This window comes from Myotis yumanensis, unplaced genomic scaffold, assembly GCF_028538775.1.
Source record: "Myotis yumanensis isolate MYYU_CA2020_CCGP unplaced genomic scaffold, mMyoYum1.0.hap1 SCAF_7, whole genome shotgun sequence".
NCBI lineage: Eukaryota > Metazoa > Chordata > Mammalia > Chiroptera > Vespertilionidae > Myotis > Myotis yumanensis.
In genome coordinates this window covers 89,050,176-89,069,605 of record NW_027223758.1, presented here as the reverse complement: position 1 = coordinate 89,069,605, position 19,430 = coordinate 89,050,176, and the positions used below count along the sequence as shown (strand labels likewise).

The following is a 19,430-nucleotide window of genomic DNA, read 5'->3' as shown; positions in this document are numbered from 1 at the left end:
GAAAGGGATGAGGGAATAGTACTGAGCCAAACGGGTATCACCTAAAAACAAAATAAAACAGGGTATTCGTACTTTCAGGATATAATAAGCTTGCAATATTCAATTAATGGTAATTGGAACTAGAAACAAAGTTAGATCCCTACCCCTTGACATTTCAGAAGATAAAATTCCCTTGGATTAAAAATAAAACACATAGAAGTTTGACCAGGTAAGTCTGTGTAATTATAAAACTTAGAAGCGACAAAGTAAGAGACTATCAGATATTATTTTATATATGTTTAAAACCTTAGCATGGCCCTGACCAGTTTGGCTCCGTAGATAGAGTGTGTCCGCCTGCGGACTGAAAGGTACCAGGTTCGATTCTGGTCAAGGACATGTACCTTGGTTGTGGGCACATCCCCAATGGGGAGTGTGCAAGAGGCAGCTGATTGATGTTTCTCTCTCATTGATGTTTCTAATTCTCTATCCCCCTCCCTTCCTCTCTGTAAACAATCAATAAAATATATTTAAAACAAAACAAAACAAAAAAACCTTAGCATGGTGAAAGACACCAAATTAAAGTTAAAATAGGTGCAAAATATGAATGAACAGAAACTAGCACTGAAATCAGTCTATAAGTCTTTTTTTGGCCCTATTTACACGACACTAAATGCAACATAATTAAGCAAGTGTAAAACCTGGAAAGAATATAAGCAGCTCAGTAATAACCTATGCTCAACACACACACATCACCATTGTCATGAGTATGTTACCTATCCTACTGCTATAGATATAGAATTAGTACCCACAAAAATCATCCAATGAGAAAAGGGAAATAACACCAATTAAAGCGGTATTAATAGAATTATATGAACATATGGAAGAAAAAAAAAATCACATAGACAAAAAATATGAAGATTGACAAGCCTTGTTATCAGAGAAATGTAAATGAAAGCAGTATCATTTTTCACCAATCTGATTTGCCAAAGTTAAAAAAAAAAAACAACTGAAAAATACATAGCATGGCAATGCGCAGTCCCACTCCAAAGAAAAGTGCAAACTGCTACAGCCTTGCTGAAGGTAATTTTGTGGTATGTTGCACAAATTTAAATTCCTATACCCTTTGACCAAGCAATTTCATTTCTAAAGTTTAATCTAAACTACAATATGGACACAATATATACATAATGATGTTTACCGAAAAAATGTCAGTAATGAAGCCAAGCCTCACTGTGGCCGCAGCGGAGAAGCCTAGCCTCGAGGCTTGGCTTCTCCCCTGCGGCCGGACCAAAGGCCTGGGTCCCGGTGCCGGAGGAAAACCGGTGCCAGCAGCCAGGGGAAGGAAGGCCTATTGTGCGAATCTTCATGCAACGGGCTTCTAGTCAATAGATAAATGGTTAAAATATATTATAATGTAAAATAAAGGAACACCGTATGTAGTGTTAAAAAAAGTTTTCACTGAAAAAAAAAAAGTTTTCACTGAATGAAAACAATATGTTGTGAAAGACAAAAGCAAGCCACAGGGACAAATGTGCAGTATGATTCTACTTCTAATTACTAAAACCATATGTAAGTATACTGTGAAAGTCTGAAAAGAGAAACACCAATTTGGTATCACGGGCAATTTCTGAAGGCAAATGACTAAGCTTATAACTTCCCTTATTAGAGAAATTTGAGGATGCAAGAGGAAGGACTGCCTTCCAGTGTTCACCCTTAGCCTTCATAACCTTGCATTTGTTCTGCCTCACAGGTAGAGACAGCTGATCCAAGGTAGGCCAGAATTCTCTCTCAGAAATTTGAAACTTGTATTAAAGTGGCACGAAAACTGTAAGTTGTAAGACTAAGGCCATATCAAAAGCAATGCTTTTAAAGGCTTACAAACATTTACTGCTACATTCCCTGGAGCTGCTGAGTCCTTATTATTCTTTGGGACTTATTATTCTATACTACTTCAGTTGGCAGGAGATATCTAATACCCTTCAACTAAATAATGTTTTCTCTTTTTTGGCTTCTGCAAAATAGCATCAGTGAGTCTTCTGCAACTAAAAGACCTTGAACTCCTTCGGCATAAATGCAGAAGTGGGGTGGGGATACAAACAAACAAGTTGAAGGGAACATTGCTTTTTATTCATATTGCTTTAAATTTTTACAGCATTCCCATATTACTTTTATATCTTTACACACACAAAAAAAGCCATTGGTTTTATTAACAAAAATCTTCTTTTAGAAGTGTTTTCCCAATTTACATTCATATTTTGAGGGTCATATTTCATAACCAGGCTGTGACTTAATGCCAAGTTGCATGATTACCTTTATCTTTGTGAACTGAATTTAATCCTAGCTTAATAATTTAAAAGATCAATGTAGTATCAGTAACCTCAAAGCCTAAAATTAATTCACTCAAAGTATAATCTGAACTTATAAATAAATAAATAAACCCACAAATTTTTAAAAAGTGAAATACCTCCAACAGTGGCATTTCCTCAACGATTATGGGATCTAATCGTCGATCAGGACCATATGTTATAGATGTTTTCTCTTCTTTTGTGCTGTTAAGTCGAGGACCTTGAATTTCTAAATCTTGTCTCCCTCGAACTGACATGCTCAAGGACTGTTTCCCTGAAATAAAAAACAATCAATGTCCTAGCAAACTTGGTATGTTATTATCAGTTTAGCCTGAATATATGAATACTCTTAAGTTTCAGATTATTTCTCGGAAAATTCTAGACTACTGACTAGCATGGTTAATCAAAGAATTAGGCTTTATTTTCATTATACCTATTTTACGCTGCTTAATTTCTCATCTTATTAGATTTTCTTACTTTGCAGAAAGACTACCTATCACTAAATAGGAACCTGTACTTTTAAACCTATATTTAACCATAATGGCTATTATCCAAAAAATTTCTATCTAAGAGAATGGCTGTGTTGGGACCAACAATTAGATTCAGGTTATGAAAAAGATCTATTCTCGCCCTTGCCAGTTTGGCTCACTGGATAGAATGTTGGCCTGCAGACTGAAGGGTCCGAGGTTCAATTCTGGTCAAGGGCATATGCCCGACTTGCGGGCTTGATCCTCAGTGTGGGGTGTGCAGGAGGCAGCTGATGAATGATTTTTAAAAAAATAGTATCTTAAAAAAATATCTATTCTCAAAGGGAAAAATTCCAAAATATTAAGAGATCAACTTTTCACTTTTACTCATATTCAAATATACTATACTAATACATATACTGATGATAAATATGTGTGCTAATATTTCTTTATAACTACAACTTTCCCTTTTACTCATATTCAAACATATAAGTAAACTAACATAAATACTGATAGTAAATGCATATACTAATATTTCTGGATAACTACATCATCTCAATAGGTTGTATAAAAAAAATTAAACTCATTTAATATTCATATGAGATATCTCCCAAAAGCTTCCACACACAGTGGAAAAAAAATAAGGGTATTCAACTATCTTTCCTGCAGGACTACTCGGAGCCTTTAATGTTCAGATGGTCACTGTGATATTCCCAGAGCAGACATATAATGTAGCATTTCCTATACTTTGTTTGATCTATATCCCTATTAGCATTTTACATAATAATAAACTACACTAAATCATGAAAAGTCTGCTTACAAGATGCAACTTATTTCAACAGTTAATTCAGGGATTGTTCTCATTAACGTCCTAAAATAACATCTATATATATAAAAGCCCACCGATTGAATGGCGGAATGACCAGTCGCTATGACGTGCACTGATCACCAGGAAGCAGATGCTCAATGTAGGAGCTGTCCCCTGGTGGTCAGTGCACTCTCACAGTGGAAGCGTCACTCAGCTGACCAGGAGAAGCAGCCGCTCAGAGGGTGGGTCCATAGCCACTTGGCTGACCAGCCATGCCCACCACCAGTGCACGAATCCGTGCACCGGGCCTCTAGTATACTAGGTTTACCAGTAAATAATGCGGATTTTGTAATCCAAGGAAACAGGATAATTTCAAGAGAAACATCAAAAGTGCTTTATTCAAAGTATTGTCCATCGCTAGCTACAGATTTCCCCATCTTTCAGGTAATTTGTGGATACCATCCCAATAGAACTTTTCTTGTTTTGAGGCAAACCATTCAGAGACCCAATTTTCCACTTCTTCGTATGTTTTGAAGTGCTGCTTAGAAAGTGCATGTGTCATCGATTGGAACAAGTGGTAATCTGAAAGAGCAAGGTCTGGTGAATACAGCAGGTGGGTTAATACTTCCCAGGCAAGATCTTTTAACACATCTTTAACTGGTTTCGAAGTGTGTGATGGCACATCACCATGAAGCAAAATTACTTTGCCCTGTCTTCTGGAATATTCTGTTCGTTTCACGATCAAAACGTGGTTCAAATTGATTATTTGTTGTCAGTAGTGATTAGTATTAACGGTTTCACCTAGTTTTAGAAGCTCATAATACACCACACCTTCCTGACCCCACCAAACGCAGAGCATTTTCTTCTTTCCAAAGCAATTTGGCCTTGCAGTTGATGTTGATGGTTGACCTGGATCAACCCATGATTTTGTGCGTTTGGGATTCTCCACTTTTCATCACCAGTCACAACTCAATCCAAAAAAGACTTTCTTTTGAAGCATATTTTACTGATAACTTTTCGTTTTTCCATTTGTCTTTCGTTCTGTTTATGTGGCACCCATTTTCCTTCCTTTAAAGTCTTTCCCATTGCTTGTAAATGATCAGAAATTGTTTGCTGAGCAATGTTTAATACTTCTGCAAGTTGTTTTTGAGTTTGACACGCATCTTCATCCAATAATGCTTGTAAATGTTGGTCTTCAAACTTTTTTCAGTTGACCTGGATGTTCTTTGTCTTTCACATCGAAATCATCACTTATAAAGCGTTTAAACCAGCTTTCACAAATATCTTGAGATGGAGCATATTCTTCATAAGCTTCCTGAAGTATTTAGCAGCACTTTTCTTCAAAATAAAGTAATGAATTATAACTTACCGCAAATGCTCTTTTTTTGGCACAAAATTCGACATTTTTAAGTGTAAAAATATCTATGATATTAACACCTTCAGCAAATTTACCTATGAAGTTTTGAAGCTTGTTGTCAATACAATAAAACAGCATACATATCAAATAGCACATATTTATCAACATATGTGTAACTCCATCTATTGAAAAAAATCCGCATTATTAACCGATATACCTAGTAAGTTATAATATCCTATATAATAAAAAGGTAATATGTAAATTGACCCTAATGGCGGAATGACTGGGAACGACCCGTTGCTATGACGCACACTGATCACCAGGGGGCGGACACTCAACGCAGGAGCTGCCCCTGGTGGTCAGTGCGCTCCCACAGGGGGAGCTCTGCTCAGCCACAAGCTGGGTTGAGAGCTGCGAGTGCAGCAGTGGTGGCAAGAGCCTTCTTGACAGTGCTAAGGATGTCTGACTGCAGCTTAGGCCTGCTCCCTCTGGGACATCCCCCGAGAGCTCCCGAGGGCACCCGGGCTCTGGGGGAACAGACCTAAGCCGGCACATGGACCCTCTCCCACCCCTCCCCCAGTGCATGAATTTTCGTGCACCGGGCCTCTAGTTAATAAATATATTTGTTACCATAAATGAAACTATGATCTATAGTTTATTGAAAACCATAAATTACTGATATTAGATTAAGATCCTAAGTATGTACAAGTGGAAAAGAAAAAGATCTTAAGATTCTTAACACTCAGCTTACTTACTTAAAATGTGCAATAAATTAGGAAGATTACTTATAAATGTTGCCCAGGAATTAAAAATATAGTACTAAAATGCAGAATACCATACTCAACTTCAGTGTAAATTTTTTGTTTTTAATTTTGAATTCTTATGGATTCATTTCACTTCTGTTTACTTTGTACAAAAATCATTTATATTTAAATTCAAGTCTGTTTTTAAAAAAATAAGCCTTATCTACTAAAAATGAAGGGCCAAAAGAAGGGATTTTACAGTAAACTGTGTAGCATCTTGTCAACTTAAATAACTACATATAACAATTACAATATTAGATCTAGAAGTGTTCCCTAAGTTTAAAGAAAAAAGTAAACTCTGTTAAATATGTATCTTAGGTTTTACTCTTCTAAAATTTCTAAAACATCATCTGGGACACCAAAAATATCACCTTAACACTAAAATCCTACTTTCTTCATAGGAGAGATGACAGAATTTAAGATGTTTAATATCCAATGATGTGAAAACACTGGTCTTTAATTTGCTAAAAGACAATATTGAAAAATAGAATATGTTAAGATGGTTTTTGTATTGGCAGCAGAAATCTCAATCAATGGTTTAAATATATTTGGTCAGACTTTATTAAGTTTGGATCAATAACAGAAAAGAGAAATACATATGGTAGAAACTAAAGATTATCAAAGAAAATACATTAGAAGGGAATAAAGTTTATTTTTGAAAAATGTCAAGAGTTTAAAATAATCCAAATTATTCATTCTCCTGTCTGACTAAATGCTGAATTGAAAGTACATTAAATCTATTTTTAAAATACCTCATATTCATTTTATTCTACAGAGATTGAATTAAGTACTAGTTTCCTAACTGTTTCGTAATGCCATAGTTTTACCTGTGTGACAGCCAGGAAGAGCACCGATGCCATCTACTGTCGTGGAGCCCTGAATAGTGCCCAGATTATAAACAACTCCCAGAATATGCAGCTCCCCTATGTGATGGGGAAAGAGCTTTAGTCTGGCCTGTGGAGATATTTAAGTCACTCTCATTATCTGTTTTCACAGTATCATAAAAACAGTAGAACACCTAAATTCTGTAATGTTGCAGAAATATAAACTCATGACCTAAACTTTTAAATTATCAACTAATATTTCTTATTGGAAAACATTTTCTTCAAAAGAAAGTCTCTAAATTCAACAGATGCCTGGATCCTCATCGATACTTTTAATAATAATGAAATCTTCTCGTCAACCAAATATACTGACCGCAAGAAAAAAGCAAAAACTTTTCACCAGACTTCTTAGAAAACTAACAAACCAAAGACCACTGCAAACCTATTCTTCCCACCAATTTCCTCCTGTGCAATCCCAGTATCCTAATCTCCCAAATTCTAGTTTTTAAGAAAACCAGGACCTAAAACAAACTGAATAAACTGATTTTTTAAAAAGTTGTCATCTTTCTTTCAGAAAGACTTAAGACTGAAAAATAATCAATAATTACCACTTTAGATTCTTCACTGTTAATTAAGAATTCTGAAATAACTTCAGTTCCAATCATTTCGGGTTCACTTGTTACCTAAAAAATAAATTATTTTGTAAAATATACATTCTAATAAAGTTATCAGATTATTAACATTCCTATGTATCAACACTAAGAACAACAATAATTATAGTTAGTATTTACTAGGTTCTTACTATGTGCTAAGCAATATGCAAAGAGTTTTACTTTTACAAGGGCAGTAAAGCCATTCAGTAGTGGGCACTTGTTTTTTTCCCCCCATTTAATTCAGTACAACTCAACTAAGGACAGTAAGTGAAGTTGCAGCCACCAAGAGGTTAAAATCTCAAGAGAGAACGTTCAGCTGCTTATTATCAACAATGGCCAAAATGGCCATTTATCTTAATCTTGCAATAAGAGCAATTTCTCCCTTTCACTCCAACCAGCACCTTTTTCCAAATTGGTTAATTACACATGGGAAAAGTAATGGCAGCCTAAGCAGGATATTTAAAAGATTGGTGGAAAATAAGGGGTGTGGGGAGAGCAAAAAAGGCCTGTCTACTCCAATCAATAACATCAGTAAGGAACTCTAGTCTCTGGCCATGTAACAAACACAACTAACTGGCTCACACCTGGAGTAAACCTGATCCTCATGACCACAGATTTACTTTTACCATGAGATTAATTTCCCTAAATTCCAGTTCAGCATCTAGTCCATCAGTAGAAATTCATGAAGAAATCCAGAGTTTGAAATTTATAGAAAAAAGAATACCTTCAATATAAGCAATAAAAACTTTTACTTAGCTTTAATAAACCTCCTTTGAAATCTAATTATTAAACAGACTAATATACTTTAAAAGCTAATAGATATTTAAATTTTTTTTCCAGGAGTAAAGGGTTCATACTCTTCTAATATGTATTCCAGGTATCCATAAAACATTAGAAAAATGCTAAAATTCAAGTCAGAATAGAGCCTGGTAAGTCTCATTCTTTCAAACTATTCACAATGAGTATAAGTAATCACAAAATGTCTTCAATTAATTTAAACAGCAAGGTTTTAAATAAGCCAATCTTTTTTTTAAAAAATGAAACACTTCAAAAGAAAAGTTTAAATAGTTTAAAGTTAATACAACAGATGTCTTTCAGGTTCTCCCTTCATTAATGAACATGAACATGTTGGAATATTTCCCAGTTCCAAAATAATGCTTACCACATTATTAAAGCACACAGGAAGGTAGTACTAAGAAGTAAAATTTATATAAAAGATATCAGAAAATGAACTAATAAATAACTAGGTAAAAAAATGTTTTTGTGCAAGTTCTTTCTTTTTCTGTCCAAGTTCTTTCTGATACTATCAACTGGGTAACAAAAATTCTTTGTTCCAGACATTCCTACTTCAAAAATAACATCTTAAATAAATAAAGAGCTTATTACAGACATAGTAAAAAATAAATATAATTCAAACAAAAAGAAATACAAATATAAGAATTTCAACTTTACTACCCATCAAGAAGATAAAATATAAAATAGTATAAGATGGCATTTTTTAACCTATCAACTCAAGATTTTTTTTAATAAATAAGAAGACTTCATGTTGCAAAGATGAGATACCAAACCCCATATTGTGCTGGTGAGAAACTCACTGGTATAACCTTTTGAGAAACCAATAAAATATGAAAATATTTATTCCCTAAAATGTTCTAACTTCATGCCTAGGAATCTTTCCTACGGAAATAGTCATTATAAAAAACACTATGCACCCAAATTTTCATGGACTGATTGATAGTAAACAAATGGCACCTTCCAAAATAACTACCAATAGAGAGAGAAAATAACTTATAGATCATTTGTACGATGATGACGCAAAAATGAAACAGCAAGACATTTTAAAATTACAATATGCAAATAAATCAACAGAGAATGAAAAAACAATATATATAATATGAGAACAATCCCATTATGTGAGGGAAAAATACAAATGTAAGTTATTGAATATACAGTGAAGTGTTAAAATGGCTATTTCTAAAAACTGAGAAGACTTTTATTTTTATTCTTTATATTCTTCTGCATTTTCAATTTTCAGCAATAGGTACATAACATACTTTCTATAACTAGGGGAAAAAAAGCTTAAAAAAGAGTAAGTACACTCCACTAAACAGAGAAGTTGAAATGTTATTACAGCATCTGTTATGCTATCACTGAAACAAGCTTATTACAAATACCTTTTAATAACTTACTAGTTCTTTAACTTCTTCATCATTCTTTCCACTGCAATCTTTAGGTTGAAACTTCCAGAGCAATGACAAATTAGTCAACAAAAGTGGAACCTTCAAAGGGTTTCTAAAAGCCACTTCCACTGTGATTGGTTCTATAAAAGAAATGCCTCAGTCAGTAACTTTAATAATCCTATACTTCATCTTGTGTGCAAATTCTTTGAATACGTCTTGTTTCATAGCTCTGAATTTCTGCCTAGACTATCCTTTACCAACTTGTAAATGTCTGTTTATCCAGGATTTAGTTTTAAAACTGCCTCCTCAAAAGCAGTTCCTCCATTTCTCTGTACTAGAGATGGCATTCTAACAGCACTTTGCATCTACCTATATTGGAAGCCCCACCGCCTGCTTTTATAAATGCAGCTCAGTAAATTTTGAGTTCCTAATTTATTTTTGCATCCTCAGCTTCTGGTGACTTGGGGCATACAAAACATTATGTTAAATCTACTGTAAGTAAAACAAACGAACAAAAAACCATGTGTAAAAATTCCAGTGTATCACCTTCTACAACTGCAAGAGGAAATCTTGAGTTATCTGAAAAACTATTCAAACAGTACTGCGTGGGATGGAAATTGGGTGGAATTACTCCTTTGTTAATCAAGGCCACAACTTGTTCCTCAAGTTCTCGCCACTGCTGAGAGGATTCATTGTCATACTCTTGATCAAGACTTACATGAGTAGCTGCTTGCTTTTCACCTAAAAAAAAAAGTATCAAAATTAAATATACATGTTTATTACGAACTACACTCAAATGAGACACTTTAAATAAAAATCTAAGTTATCCATATACATATATACACTCACTCTTGCCTATTTCCAATTATCTAAGAGAAAAGATATCCTCTTATTAACCCTTACCTATCTGGAACTCTTCTGGTCTTTTCTTCCTGACTCTGAAAGGATATATTTTCTCTCATTTTCCACAGCAGTTTTATATAAAATACTTCAAACATACAAACAACAACAAAACCCATGAAGAATAATGTAACAAATAATTGTATATCAAAATTTAACAAAAGTATATTTTCATATTATCCCCAAATTATTTTTTTATAAATGTTACAGATCTGTGAAACCCTCTTCAATCCTTCATCTCCACTGGCACCACTTCTTCCTGGAGTTGCTCCAAAGCAGAAGTATAGCATCCTCATCCTTTTTTTTTTTTTTACTTTACCATATATGGGTATATACTAAACAATGCATAGAATTGATTTTTATGTTTGAAATATGTAAATGAAATTATATTTGATCATTCTAACTTTTTTCACTCAGCATTTTGTTGTAGGTAAGACCTATGTTGAAACATGTAGAACTAGTTCACTCATGTTCTACAGCATGAATCCTTTATATGAAAATACCAAAATCTGTCAACTCATGTGCTGCTATTGTTTCATTTTTGGCTATAAAAAACAATGCTGTTATACTTTTTAAATAAAACACTAAATTAGCTCAAGAAACATATTAAGCTTAAATATAAGACTGCTTAGAATTACTTTACTTTAACATGCATTGTATTTTAATTTTGGCCCAGTACTGCCATTCTAAGGCTCAATCCTAAGGAAAAATCCTGTATTTTAGAAAGCCTTACAACAAGAACAACAGAATAGGGGCAAGTGTTCTGTACGTCTATGTTCATTTGAAAACTTCCATAATAAAAAGTTAAGTTTTATTCATAAAGATGACTCTTAAAACAGGATTTTATATTAAAAAGGATGGAAACGGTCAAATTATATAACAAGCAAATGTGAAAATAAAGTACTTTTATACACTGAATGTAATATATTACAGCCATTAAAAAATTATCAAGATTATACAATTACAGGAGCATTCTTTATATGAGAAAAGCCATTATAATTATAGCTATTTACTTATTAGTTTTTAATTTAGGGCTAAGAAAAAACAATGCAATGATTATCTTCAGATGGCAGAAAGATAGGTGTTATGGTATATGATTATTTATTTTCAAATATTCTTTAACAACAACACATTATTTTAAGTGGAGAGAGGAAAAAACTTTAAAAAAATAGTCACTAGGAAACAAGGCCAAAGAAACCTTTACTAACCATCTGCTGGTCGTCTGTCATGGCCGAAGAAAACCCGTGTGGCTGAACTGTTAATATATGGTAAAGGAAGCTGCGGCAAGGGCCCATCTGGTGATAGCTGACTTACATTCTAAGAGAAATACAAAAGAAATAAAAAAGAATTTCTGAGTAAACTCCAGTTTCCTTATATTTGTTTCCCCATTTGTATTGTTGCTGTTAAATCTCACCTGAGGATATACTTTTCCCATAGCTTTTTCAGTGTCGAAGGGAGAGAGGGAGGGGAGAATACAGAGAGAAACATCAATGTGAGAGACACACACTGATGGGTTGCCTGAAGTGAACCCACAACCCAGGTACATGCCCTTGACTGGGAGTCGAACCCAAGACCCTTCGGTGCACAAGCCAACACTCTAACCACGAAGCTACACCAGCCAGGGCTGCTTCCCCGTGTTTTAATACACAAGGTATTAAAAACATGTTAAGCAAAAATAGTAAGATAAAGAATTACTAGTTTTATTTAATAGATCAGAGATATAGAATTTAGAGATTTATTCTGGCCCAAGAAAGTCCGTCTAAGATTATTCAGCTAGTTAGCTCTCTTTGGATGCTAAACTTCCAAACATTATCTTGGTATGCATTTTACTTCCTGTGACTCATTACAGCATCCTATCTGCCAAAATTTTAATCCACATGATTTTAAATTAATAAAGCATAAAGGGTAATTACTTCCTAAAGGACAGAAATGCAATAGTATTCACTCTTCAAAGGACTTTACAAAAAAATTGTAACTTCCAATTTTCCCCATAAAACAATGCTTTACATCTCCTATCCTTCTGTGTCAGGGAAATATTTTTCCTTCAATTTTTCTGGATTACACCATAATAATTTGTCTACTTCCCACAGATCCATACCTCATTTTTCATAGCAAAAATAGAGGGGATATACTTTCCACAGGGTGATATGAGGACCCAATATATTATAAAATCAATTAAGATTTTTTTTAAAAAAAGCCAAAAGCATAATAATAAAACAGTCCAGAAAACATGTAATTTCTTTAAGATTCCAAGAACAGCCACAAATCAAATATATACTGGAATATTAAAATTATTTTTTGCCCTAGCCAGTTTGGCTCAGTGGATAGAGTGTCAGCCTGCAGACTGAAGGGTCCCAGATTCGATTCACGGTCAGGGCACATGCCCCGTTTCAGGCTCGTCCCCAGTAGGGTGCATGCAGGAGGCAGCCAATCCATGATTCTCTCTCATCACTGATGTTTCTAGCTCTCTCTCCCTCTCCCTTTCTCTGAAATGAATAAAAATATGTATTTTTAAAAATTTTATCTTTAAAAGAACTCTGGAAGGGCAATGCAACTCTGAGCTATGACCAAAAAACAGCTTGTCACACTTTATTATGACTGATAATTATATATACACTAGAGCAGCAGTCGCCAACCTTTCGGACCTCACGGACCACCAGTGGTCCACGGACAACTGGCTGGCTACCGCTGCTCCAAAGATTTCCTTAAACCAGTGGTCACCAACCTTTCGGACCTCACGGACTACCAAGTGTTTGCCCACTGGTTGGCGACCGCTGTACTAGAGACCCGGTGCACGAATTCATGCACGGGTGGGATCCCTCAGCTGGCCAGTGATCGGGGCCAATTGGGGCTGGGAGGTGTGTGTGTGGGGCGGGGGTGGGGGGGGAGGGACCACAGGAGGTTGGCTGTGGGAGTCCACTAACCACCAGGGGCAGCTCCTGCGTTGAGTGTCTGCCCCCTGGTGGTCAGTGCACATCATAGCAACCGGTCGTAATGGTCACTTGGGCTTTATATAGATATTCTAATAAAACTTTATTAGACTCCTGCTGGATAGTACTAAATATTAAGCTTTTTGCTAAAAATGATTAAAATTTTAATATCTACTCCAGAAACTATGTATTCACCTTGTAAACATAAAGATATTCTCTGAGGAAGGACCCTTGCTGAGCCGCAGATTGTTTACTTTCGTTGATTAAAATATGCCTGAAAGCAGACACAGCATTGTCCAGCTGCCTAAGAGTATAGGATTGGCGCCCAATAGTGAAGTTAATGTGATCCTCTGCAAGAGACCAGCCTTTTCCTTTGTAAACTTGCATGGCTTGACAATAGCAGCGTAAAGCATGCTTTTTCTGTAAGAAAATAAACACAACAAAGTATTACACAACAAATTCAAATTTCTCTGGGACTGAAAAAAATAAATACACGCACACACACAATCAAGTAACTAGTAACTGGTCCTTCCAAGGCTGGGATAATGAAGAAAACAAAACCAACATTTTGGAAAACCTCTCAACAATTACTACTAAAAACCAAGAGGTCCTACAGCAAGCAGCTGTTTTGTCCAAGGGCAAGAAGTCTAAAAGTCAGAAATAATGATGACTTCATGAACCACCACCTAAGAGTTTCCAAAGCAGTAGCATTATGGAGTTACCGATCAGTTAGAGGCTTGGTTATTAGCTTATAAACGAGAGTGATCTTATGAAGTCTCAATTTTGTTGGGGTCATCTCTCTTTATACCACTACACTGGGCTGAATGGAAATACCCCGTGTGTGCTAACACTGCATATGTGAGTATACCGTTGTACACACACACACACACACACACATTTTTAAACTAGTTTTGTTTGTTTGGTATTATTTAATTTTTTTTGCCCCCTGCATCCTGCCACATCTGAGCAGATGTTTGGAATTAATCAGCTATAATCACTGCCACCTGCTGAACTCAGACAACTTCCTAAAGATGGAATTTGGTACCAAGGAAGAGGCCTCCCTCCACTAAACCTTTTGCTTCAGAAAATACTCTTGTATCCACTCCCCATCCCAGGGCAAACTTTGCACCATGTATTGCCAGAATTATTTGTTTCTTTAAGAAATGTTTTCTTTATAAAGAGATAATGAAAGCAAACCACAGTCATCTACCACTTGACAGCATGCAGGGAACCACCATCTGACTGCTGCTACCACTCTCTACCTCCAGCAAAGCTCCCTCCAACAAATGCTTGAATGGACCCTGGGAGTTAATGAAGCTCTCTCCAACCCAACTGCTTCTGGGGACAAAGAAGACTTCTACTCATTTACTACTTAGTAAATGCCATCATAAAGCACCCTGGAAGACAACGGAAGAGCAGAGCTGAAGTGGGGGGAAGGTTCAACCCCTACTCAATAGTAAATGCTGTTTGAATGCATTCATCTTATCTGGATTTTCACATATATGACTTGGTTTAGCCTTACACAAATTGGGGCAAAATTCCAAATGTTTTTGTTGTTTTTTTAAAAAGGAGGCTCAGAAAAATTGCTCTACCAAAGTCAAGTTGTAAGCAGAACATCAAGGTATTTTTTTCACTGTATTCCCCCATTCAATCTTGGCTGCCACAATCAGACAGACAGAAAGCGCGAGGACCCTTTTTTCTTGCATCTGCACTGGAACCTTGGCAGCAACAGTAACTGCTCCAGGACTGTCAAATAGATGCACAGAATTTCAAGACTGAATCCCAGACTTTTCTAAATCCAAATCTCATGCTCTTATTAACATAAAATATTACACATTACCTTGAAACAAAATTTGTATCCGTCTTTAGGATTAAGTCATAAAATATTGACAAATGACATACATTTATAAAATAAATAACACATTATAACAAATAGAAACTAAAATAATAAGTTGTTTTCTTTTTTAAAGAAAATGCACTCACCTGTCCTGCTTTACTAAACCGATGGCCTGCCAATATCATATGAAACGCGTATTTTCTAACCATGGGACTCTTCATATTTATAAAGCAGTGAGCTGCCTGTTCCAAAAGAAGAGCACTTCGAAGATCAGAGTCCTGTTGAATGTTTAAGAGAAAAGGTGAGTTTCACAAAATTAAAAATAATGGGTGAAAGACATTTACTTTCTTAATAAATAACATATTCAATGTTTAACTTAAAGTATCTGAGGACAGAGAGCAAGGGGTAATCCAATCCTGATAACTCTTTTTTCCAATAAGCACATTAAAAAAAAAAAAACCCTTCAGAAAACACTCTACCATGAAGTATTTTCTTTTGCTTTTCATAAAGCCCAATGCCTGGTTATGACATACACCACGTAAAAAAGTCTCTGAAGAAATGCAATCCCTTTTCAAATGGAAAAACAGTATGTAAACTGAGAATTTAATACAGATATACTGATTAATGATAAACCAGAAAATAGAGCACACACAAACACACAAAAAAAGATTCACACCAATCTAATTTCTTCTGCAAATTGATCTGTGACATCCAATAGTGTATTTCCCTCCCAAAAAAAGGAAAAATAAAAAAATGTGTGTAAGTTATAAAATAATTTAATCTATTACTTTATCCTCCATAAAGTTTTATTGTATTTGAAAAGAATTCTTAATTTTTGCTGTGATTCAAGTGGACCAAAAAAGCTACTGCATTAAAAAGTTCAGAAGGCTTCCCCTTCAAGGAGTATTGCCTGCTATATTAATAAATGGCAAAACTCAAATTATTTCCGCCTCAACTGAATCTTACAACAGTGGCTACAAAAACTACATACTGCACTTACACCCTAATCCATAAGAAAAATCTTTCAACTGAAAGAGCCATCATTGCTTTCTAAATCACTGAGAGAAAGTACTGAAGGTTGCTGATCAAGTATCAACAACATTTTCACCAAAACTTTCTCTAGGTTTCCAGCTACTCTCAAGCAGAACTTACCATGCCCTTCCACGTGTTCTGCTGCCATTATTTTCCCCAGGGAAAGTTGAAAACAGAAAACATTGACTTTAAATGAAATCATTTCAACAGATTATAGTTACATCAAAAAGTATTCAGACACTATTATAACTATCTCTGCAGCAATCATAAAATTATATTAGAGTTGGAACAGATCCGAGGAAACACTCCAGAAACATTCAGTAAACAGTAGATATTATCTATTTTAAACCCCTCAGGACAAAAACTAAAAAATCAGATAATGTTTCTGGTAAATAAGAGCCAAAAGCTAGTGAGGAAATTAGGAATATACAATTAGCAAGTGGTTCTATATCAATGAATCAGAATTACCATGGGGGGGGGGAGGGGATTGGAAGCTTACATCTTCATTTTCTTAGGACAATATTTTCTTTATTTTAAATTAATACAAACTCTTTTTTCCTTAAAGACTAAATATTTGAAGAAAAAAAAGTGAACATCTTTCTTTCCCATCCCATGCCTCATCCAATTTGTCAGCTTAAAGTGGTATACTAGTATATATATTACATGTGTGCTTATATGCTAGTTTTTTAAAAATACACATACTTTTCTATGCATAAATGATATTATTTTGCTTTTTAAACTTATTATCATGGACATCTTTCCAAGACATCTACATCTCTCATTTCTTTTAAAGCTACATTGTATTCCATTACACAAACATACCCTAATCTGTTAACAGTCTCCAACTGATTTATTATTGCTTCAAACTTTTCTAACTATAAGAAAAATTGCTTCAATAAACATTTTCTAGCCCTAGCGGGTTTGGTTCAGTGAACAGAGCATCAGCCTGCAGACTGGAGGGTGCTGGGTTTGATTCTGGTCAAGGGCACATGCCTGGGTTGCAGATTTGATCCTCAGTAGGGGGTGTGAAAGAGGCAGCCAATCGATGAGTTTCTCTCATCACTGATGTTTCTATCTCTCTCTCCAGCTCTGAAATCAATAAAAATATATTTACATTTTTCTAAACAAATGTGACTAATTATATAAATACTAGAGGCCGGGTGCATGAATTTGTGCATGGGTGGGGTCCCTCAGCCTGGCCAGAGATGGGGGCTGTCTCGCCCAGTCACCTTCGGGGGTAATGGGGGCCGGCCGGGGAGGAACCTCGGGAGGGCTCCAAGATGAGTCTGGCCCTCTCACCCAGTCCTGATCGATCAGCCGGACCCCAGCAGCAAGCTAACCTTAGCGGTCAGAGCATCTGCCTCCTTGTGGTCAGTGCGTGTCATAGCGACTGGTCAGTGATCAACTGAATGGTCAAACAATTGTTCAGACACTTAGCATATTACGCTTTTATTATATAGGATTTTTATTAGACAAATTTCTGGAAATATAACTGCTGACTTAATGAAAGCTATGCTTATACTTCAAATTCTAATCAAGATAGACAAACTGCTACAAAAAGAAGTACCCATATATATTCTTGTCAACAGAGAATGAGAGTATATATTTTCTCTACTCAGCCCAAGATCATTTTTTAACGTCTATCTCTTTAATAAAAATGACTCTCAACATACATTTCTTTAACAGTAGGTTGTTAATCTTTTCCTATGTTTAAAGGTCTTTGTACTTTTTTTTGTGAATTGCCTACTTATACTCTTTTGTGAATGGGTTTTTGTAATTATGTGGTTTGTAAGAGCCCTTTGTACACTTAGTAAGTATCAAGCCTTTATCATACATTTGCAAATAGTGTTTCCCAATTCTGACATGAAGGAGTTTATTCTTTAGAAGTCAAGCATATTATATTTGCCATTGTTTTCAGGATATTACATCAAACTCGGAAAGGATGTTATCATTCCTAGATTTTTTAAATGCTCTCCTGTATTTTCTTCTAGTTTTTTTTTGTTTTATTTTTCACATTAAAATCCAGCTATAGTTATATTATCATGTAATGAATAATCCAACCCCAAACAGCTAGCTACAAGTACAATAGCATTCAGTGAATTATGTAACACTCTTCACTAAATTAAATGACACCTAATCATATGTATTTAAATTCTCATTCCATTCCTGTCTATTCTTATCACTGTAAATAGTTTTAATTTCTATAGCCTTCAAATGCATTTTAATAAATAGAACAGGTAATTCCCTCTAATTACTTTTTCTATTTTGGAACTTTATTCAGACTTCTCAATAGAGTTTCACAGTTTTTTCTCTCAGTCCTATATATTTCTTAAGTTTATTCCTAGCATGTGTGCACACATAACATACAAATACACACACACACAGAATAAATAAGCATTTTTAAATTGCCAATGAAACATCATTAAATTGCAAAACTTGGATGGGCAGCAATCCTGGACATTCTGATTAATATAAGGATATGCCATAGATATCTTTGATAGTGTGTAAATGACTCTAATATATAATCCAGATGAGAACGAGCACAGTAAACCCTCAGCTTCCTCAAATTTAACCCTCAAGGACTGACCAATTTAGGAGAGACCTGAAAGTCCATGGCATGTATTAATTTCGCTAAAGCAAAATTTGATTCTTTTATCCAGCAAAGCTGTTGTCTGAGAAAGAATGAATTTTCTGATCTGAATAACTACATTCATATCTCATTGCAGCTTAGTTCTTTGTTAGCTCATCTCTTTCAGTGACACCTCTAGTAGAAAAAACCACTGCTTTGAAACACACAAAAAAAGCCCTGAAAAGAATGACAACTGCAATGAATGTTTTTGAAAGGAAAATGAGCCGAACCGGTTTGGCTCAGTGGATAGAGCGTCGGCCTGCGGACTCAAGGGTCCCAGGTTCGATTCCGGTCAAGGGCATGTACCTTGGTTGCAGGCACATCCCCAGTAGGGAGTGTGCAGGAGGCAGCTGATCGATGTTTCTAACTCTCTATCTCTCTCCCTTCCTCTCTGTAAAAAATCAATAAAATATATTTAAAAAAAAAAAAAAAAAAGAAAGGAAAATGAAAGAATTTTAGTGACAGAGTTTTATTCAGAGAGCAGAAGCTATGAGTTGAAGAAGAATATTTTATTTTCTGTAGTTCATGGTATGACAAGCCTATTATCCTATATAATAAAGAGCTAATATGCTAATTAGACCGAACAGCCAAACGACCATCCGGATGACATTCTGGACAACCGTCCGGATGACCTTTGGATGAAGCTGGGGCTGCAAAGGGCTGCAAGGCCATCAGAGGCTGCTAGG

General features: G+C 35.3%; 1 protein-coding gene and 1 non-coding gene across 7 annotated transcripts in view; both read right to left on the bottom strand.

The window, feature by feature from the left end:
* The window catches only part of TRAPPC8 (trafficking protein particle complex subunit 8), a 70,802-nt gene that overhangs the window by 17,825 nt on the left and 33,547 nt on the right, over nucleotides 1–19,430 (bottom strand). For 4 of the 6 annotated variants that reach the window (XM_070421219.1, XM_070421222.1, XM_070421221.1 and 1 more), the window contains 9 exons: nucleotides 16,236–16,256; nucleotides 15,230–15,361; nucleotides 13,442–13,666; nucleotides 11,525–11,633; nucleotides 9,963–10,157; nucleotides 9,426–9,556; nucleotides 7,192–7,266; nucleotides 6,587–6,713; nucleotides 2,444–2,598 (listed from right to left, as the gene is read on the bottom strand). In XM_070421219.1, the coding sequence (XP_070277320.1) occupies nucleotides 2,444–2,598; nucleotides 6,587–6,713; nucleotides 7,192–7,266; nucleotides 9,426–9,556; nucleotides 9,963–10,157; nucleotides 11,525–11,633; nucleotides 13,442–13,666; nucleotides 15,230–15,361; nucleotides 16,236–16,256 (1,170 nt within the window). The remainder of the gene's footprint in view (nucleotides 1–2,443; nucleotides 2,599–6,586; nucleotides 6,714–7,191; nucleotides 7,267–9,425; nucleotides 9,557–9,962; nucleotides 10,158–11,524; nucleotides 11,634–13,441; nucleotides 13,667–15,229; nucleotides 15,362–16,235; nucleotides 16,257–19,430) is intronic. The other 2 variants (XM_070421220.1, XM_070421223.1) reach the window with 1 other exon arrangement.
* LOC139014756 (small nucleolar RNA SNORA31) lies at nucleotides 14,878–15,009 on the bottom strand. The gene has a single exon (XR_011472310.1). It is a non-coding gene; the product is annotated as a small nucleolar RNA SNORA31 (small nucleolar RNA).